The 5,848-nt window shown below is 46.0% G+C and overlaps 1 protein-coding gene across 1 annotated transcript; it reads left to right on the top strand.

The window, feature by feature from the left end:
* Positions 1-1,732: 1,732 nt before the first annotated feature.
* On the top strand, positions 1,733-3,598 carry LOC103397282 (calmodulin-regulated spectrin-associated protein 1-B-like). Its single transcript, XM_008335489.3, has 3 exons — positions 1,733-2,994; positions 3,254-3,390; positions 3,472-3,598. Exons 1-3 carry the CDS (start codon positions 1,762-1,764, stop codon positions 3,596-3,598), a joined length of 1,497 nt encoding a protein of 498 aa, XP_008333711.2. The 5' UTR covers positions 1,733-1,761.
* The last annotated feature ends 2,250 nt before the right edge of the window (positions 3,599-5,848 follow it).

Below are 5,848 nucleotides of genomic sequence, written 5' to 3'. Positions count from 1 at the left end.
ATGTGTTTTCCCTCTTTTTTTTGGTGTGCCTCTCTTTTTTTTTTTTTTTAAAAAAAGATGCCTAAAGTGGTCATGTGATTTAGAATGTCAGCAGATGTTTTGTCTGTTCATCAGAAAAAGGGATTGTCTGATGTCTAGGACATTTTCTTTAAACTCTCTCCATCTCCACAGGACAATCCTGAATCGTCCTGTATAAAGGTGCACTCACCCACTTCCCCCACATCCTCCTGTTTTACAGCAGCTTGCTCACACATTATTTCAGGGTGTGTGTGTGTTTTGTGCTGCTGTCCCTGCTGAAAGTGATTGACAGTATTGTGTTCTGTACTCATCCTTTCCCACAGTCTGATGGGGGGAGGGCGGGCCTGTGGTTCACTTACAGTATGTACTGACGTTAAATAACATTCCATCATGGTGATGCCACATGGTCTCCTCTCTCTCTTCCTCCTCCCCCCTCTCTCCTGTCTTGGGCTTTCTCTCTCTCCTGTAAAGTGCTTTTATTTCACAGACTCTCTGTTGGCTCAAAGAACAACCACGAGTGTTGCACAAGCACTTGAGTCGTGATTCGTACAGTGGGCATAGTTTAGGACGTTTCTGATCACAGGGTCTTCTGTATCAGTCTGTGTGATGGTGCAGCCAAAAAAAATAACAAAAAAACAAAAACAGAATCTGTTTCCCAAATGACCAGAAGCCTTGATTTTAAAAATAACAATCCGACCAGCCACCAACAACGTGCTCATTCTTCTGCACCAGAACCCTATTTTTACTACAGATGCAAATTAACTCTTGATAAAAGCTGCATAGTTTTAGTTGTTTGTAGAAATTATCTACAAAACTGTCTTGTGCTAAGGGCCCAAAACTAGCGGGGAACCAGCAGGGGGCTGTCATTCTCAGTTGCCGTTTCAGTTTTTTATTTAATCAGTGGAACACTATATTTTTTGTCAATTATCACGTACCTCATGTCAATTATTAAGTTGATAATGAGACCAGTAATAACTGTGTATAATTATGCATGATTCATTAATAAATTAAAGTTCACTGTTGAAGAATGAGTGACGTTCAAGTTCAACACACAACTTTAATGATGCATTTAAAAAAAAGACAGTGGCACACCTGACTGTCCCTTTAAATCAAACTGCTGTAGAGTGATCAGAAAAGTGTGGACACTAGAGCATACACTAACAGAAAATACTGACATGAAAAAAAAGTTTCTGCTGATGTGTTACTACTGAGAACATGCTAGTACTGTACTCTATTTCTGCCGTGTCCTGGTGGGGATCTGTGTGGGGGAGGTGGTCCACACTTTAATGGTATGTGAGTCTATTTTGATGTTAACTGAAAGATTGTATTGGCATTTTGTCTTTTTTTTTTGTTACACTGGTCTTTTTTTTCATCTTTGTTGGTTTTATCTTCAATCCCATGTCATCTATTTATTTTCAAATGGAAGCACTGAAACAATAAATTTTCAAATGAATTAAAGTCACATTTTATTTTCCGTATTTTTTCCTTTTAAAAGGAAAATATTTTATTTTTTATTTTACTTTTTTTCCTTCTTTTATTTATTTATTTTTTCTTGTTTTTTTTCCTTTTGTTGTAAAAGTCAATTTGTTTCTTTGGGTTTTATTGTTTTACCCTTAACATTCACATTGTCCCTGGATGACACTGGAGCTCCGTCTGAATTTTTTATTTTTATTTTTTTCCCCCCAATCTTCAGAGGAGAAAACGAAGCATTCTCTCGAATTATACACTGAATTAATTCTCTGAATGGAAAAAAACACCCTGTGGATCGGACCAGATGGATCGGAGAGCAGCGGGCCACTCAGCTCTTCCTGGAGGCTGAGAAGGGACCAGAGTCCTTCTTCTCCTGCTCGGTCAGGAGACAGTTCCAATGTGCTGGCATCTGAACTGGTCCAGTTACGTATGCAGCTGGAGGAGAAACGACAAGCCATCGAGCATCATAAGAAAAAGATGGAAGTCCTGTCAGCCAGGCAGAGGCAGATGCTGGGAAAGGCAGCTTTTCTGCACATTGTAAAGAAAGGTGGAGGCAGGAGTGATACACTACCCAACCCAATTAAAGCTGACCCCCCTAAAGAAAAGCTGAACGGAGAAAAACTTAGCAAAGATGATATATGTGTTGATGCCATAAAGGCGGACAAAGAAGTGGTGGTGGAGTCCGCACTGTCTGCCTTAGAAGCAGAGAAAAAAGGAAACGGTGGTAGTTTTTATTTGGAGGAGGAGTTGCTACTGAACAACGCCATCAGCAGCATTCAGCAGCAGATGATGCAGCTGTCGCTGCAGCAGGATTTGTTGATTAAACAGAATGTTCAGTCTCCGTCCGGGGCAACAACATCTCCTCGCACTGGTGACAAGAATTGTGACTCAAAGTCAGGCGGGAGCTTTCATTATGTAGAGCACTTGAGTGGCACTGACACAGCCCCGATCAAGAAACCCCCCAAGCTGACCTCAGGCCGAAGCACCAGGTCCAAACCATCAGAGTTGAAAATAGCTAAAGGACAAAGCCGACACGCTTCCAGGATACTAACCCCCAACCAGAGCGGACCTGAGTCTGCGCTACATCAGAGGCATTTAGCTGGGGGCAGGTCCCCCAGATTTGAGCAGCCAGAGAGCCCCAGGAACCCCACCATAGAAAACGCTGTCGGTAAACCAGGCTCAGGCCACTATCGGAGCGCTACCTTCCGCCTTCAGAATGAAGCTAACGTGCGTCTGCCGACCAGAGTGGACCTGGCGCCGTTGGTGACCCCCGAAGTTTCATTCGACGACTGCCTGTCGAGCACCATGAAAGAGTCGGTCCCCAATTCTTACAACGTTTCAGGGAAAGAAAATAATCCCTCAGAGGAGGCCCAGCGCAGCAAAGCCCACCTGATCGAGGTCGATCTTTCCGACCTAAAGGCTCCTGAGGACGAGGGCATGACTGAGTACGCAGCAACAGAGGGAGGTGACGGAGAGCAGAAGTCAGTCCTGGGCTTTTTCATCAAGGTGAGACTCTCCCATGATTCAACAGTTTTTAAATCATTATTTCAGATATGGCTTTTCTCACAGTATTTTCCCCCATGTAGCAAAAGTAAATGAAGTATTAAAATTGTAATTAATTTCAATTGGTATGCTGCCCCTGCTTTAGCACTGCAACCCCTATGAGGGGCCCAACCCCCCACTTAGGTAACCACTGTTCTGAATACAACCCAAATGGAAGTTGAAGTAGTGCTGATAATCCATTCTTCTGTTTACCGTGATGAAGGATGAGCAAAAGGCCGAAGACGAGCTGGTGAAGAAGAGAGCAGCGTTCCTGCAGAAGCAGCAGAAGAAAGCCGAAGAGGCTCGGCTCCGTAAACAACAACTAAAAGCAGAATCTGAGCTGAAACGAGATGAAGCACGGTAAAGCAGTTCACACACACGACTAATGTGAAGGTTTTACACAGGATTGAGTGGTTTAAAACTAGGGAGTGTCACTGACAGACGGAAGGCTGAGGAGGAGCGGCAGCGGAAAGAGGACGAAAAGACACGGAGGGAGCTGATAAAGCAGGAGTACCTGCGGAGGAAGCAGCAGGGCCTACAAGGAGGACTTCAGTTTTATCACTGTTGAGTTTTAAGAAATTGGAGGTGAACCAGGTTTTGATTTCATTTAGGCAGTCAGTGAGGGAGGGGGTTGGAAGAGAGATAGAGGGTTTGCCAGATAGGTAGAGCTGGGTGTCATCTGCATAGCAGTGAAAATGAATGTTGAATTTGCGGAAGATATTGCCAAGGGGAAGGAGGTAGATAATGAAAAGAAGGGGCCCCAGCACAGAGCCCTGGGGCACACCTGAGGTAACAGGGGAGGGTAGGGATTTGAAGGGCTTGAGGTAGATGAACTGAGTGCGGCCAGAGAGATAGGAGTGAAACCAGTTGAGGGGCATGTCAGTGATGCCGATGGAGGAAAGTCTATGGAGGAGGATGGAGTGAGAGATGGTGTCGAAGGCTGCACTGAGATCGAGGAGGATGAGGATGGAGAGAAGACCTGAGTCAGCTGCCATTAGGAGGTCATTAGTGATTTTTATTAGAGCAGTTTCTGTGCTATGACGGGGGCGGAAACCAGACTGAAATTGTTCATAGAGAGAGTTGAGAGAGAGATGGGAGTGGAGTTGAGAGGCTACAGTTTTTTCTAAGATTTTTGAGATGAAGGGGAGGTTGGAGATGGGGCGGAGGTTGTTGAAGTTGGTGGGATCAGAACCGTGTTTTTTAACTGTGGGGGTGATAGCAGCTACTTTAAAACTTCAATGAGATTGCAGAGGTGACAGTGGCCCCCAGCGGAAATGATGGGGAGGAGAGAGGGGAGGCAAGATTTGACAAGGGTTGTGGGTAGGGGGTCGAGCTGACAGGTGGAGGGCTTAGAGTTGCGGATGATGTCAGAGATTTCAGAGGCTGCTGGGAGCTGGAAACTGGAAAACGGCTGTTGCAGATGGAAGGTTTCAGGGGAGGAGAGAGAGGAGGGGGTGGGGGTGGGGGTGGGGTGAGGTGTTTGTGGATTTTATGTATTTTTTTATTGAAGAAGTGCATTATTGAGTTGCATGTTTCAGGTGAGTACAGGTGTATGGGGAGAGAGTCAGGTGGTTTGAGGAGTTTGTTGAGCACGGTGAATAGAGTTCTGGGGTTATCTTCATTGGTTTGGATTAGGGTGGAGTAGAAGACAGATTTAGTTTGGGTGATGGAGTTTTTGTAGTGAAGTATGTGGTCTTTATGCATTTCTTTGTGGACAGTGAGACCAGTTTTCTTGAAGAGACGCTCTAGCTGGCGACCTTTGGCTTTAATGGACCGGAGTTCAGGAGTATACCAGGGGGCAGTTTGTGAGAAAGTGACAGACCGGGTTTTAACAGGAGCAATACAGTTCAAGATGTTAGAAAGAACATTATTGTAAAGAGTGGCTAGTTCATCGGGGGAGGGGTGATGGTCAGGAATCAGGATATTGTCAATAGAAGCAGACAGTGTGTCAATGTTAATGTCCTTGATGTTCTGGAAAGAGATGAGGCGAGGGGTCTTGATGATGGAGAGGTGGAGGGTGACATTGAAGGTGACGAGGAAGTGGTCGGATAATTGGAGGTCATCAGCTGAACAGTTGGAAGGGGAGAGACCGGAGCAGCAGAGTATGTCCAGTGTGTGGCCTTTAATGTGGGTGGGGAAATCGATGAATTGCTGGAAACCAAAACTGTCGAGGCATGACAAGAAGTCACGGGTCAGAGGTAGATTGAGATTGTCCATGTGGATATTGAAGTCCCCCAACAAAATAATGTTAGGAGAGAGGGGGGAGAGGAGAGTGAGGAGAGAAGCAAAATCATTAAAAAAATCTTTGTGTGGCTTGGGAGGGCGATAGACAGCAGCAATGATGGTGGGGGTGGGACCAGATAGTTTACAGACAGTACATTCCAGAGAGCTGAAGGAAGGCACGGAGATGGGCTGGATTTTCCAAGTCTCGCGGTGAATTATCGCGAGACCGCCGCCATGTCCGGAGATCCGGGGTTGACAGATGTAAACAAATCCATGTGGAGTGCAATCATTGAGCTGTGAGAAGTCGCCGGGTTGTTGCCAGGTTTCAGTGAGACAAAGAAAGTCAAGCTTACTGTCAGTGATGAGGTCCTGGATGAGGTGTCCTTTGCTGGAGAGTGAGCGGATGTTGAGCAGGCCGAAATTGACAGCGCAGGTGTTGGGCTTGTCACAGATAGCGTTAGCCGACCTAGCCAGGCCGGCTAATGCACGGTGGTTGACGGTACGGCCAGAGATTCTGCGAGGGCGGCGAGAAGTGGACCAAATAGAGCTGACTGGGCCGGAGCTGGAACACTGGATGTGTCTGCGGGACCCACGA

The sequence above is a fragment of the Cynoglossus semilaevis genome, chromosome W (genome assembly GCF_000523025.1).
Source record: "Cynoglossus semilaevis isolate Cse_v1.0 chromosome W, Cse_v1.0, whole genome shotgun sequence".
Classification (NCBI taxonomy): Eukaryota; Metazoa; Chordata; class Actinopteri; order Pleuronectiformes; family Cynoglossidae; genus Cynoglossus; species Cynoglossus semilaevis.
Note: the sequence above shows the minus strand (reverse complement) of the source record. Positions and strands in the feature narration are given on the sequence as shown.

Bases quoted from the DNA above. Each gene is read 5' to 3' on its own strand.
- LOC103397282 (XM_008335489.3), top strand. From the start codon at position 1,762: ATGGAAAAAAACACCCTGTGGATCGGACCAGATGGATCGGAGAGCAGC. The intron at 2,995-3,253 runs GTGAGACTCTCC...ACCGTGATGAAG, and splicing joins TCCTGGGCTTTTTCATCAAG to GATGAGCAAAAGGCCGAAGA. The intron at 3,391-3,471 runs GTAAAGCAGTTC...TGTCACTGACAG, and splicing joins CTGAAACGAGATGAAGCACG to ACGGAAGGCTGAGGAGGAGC.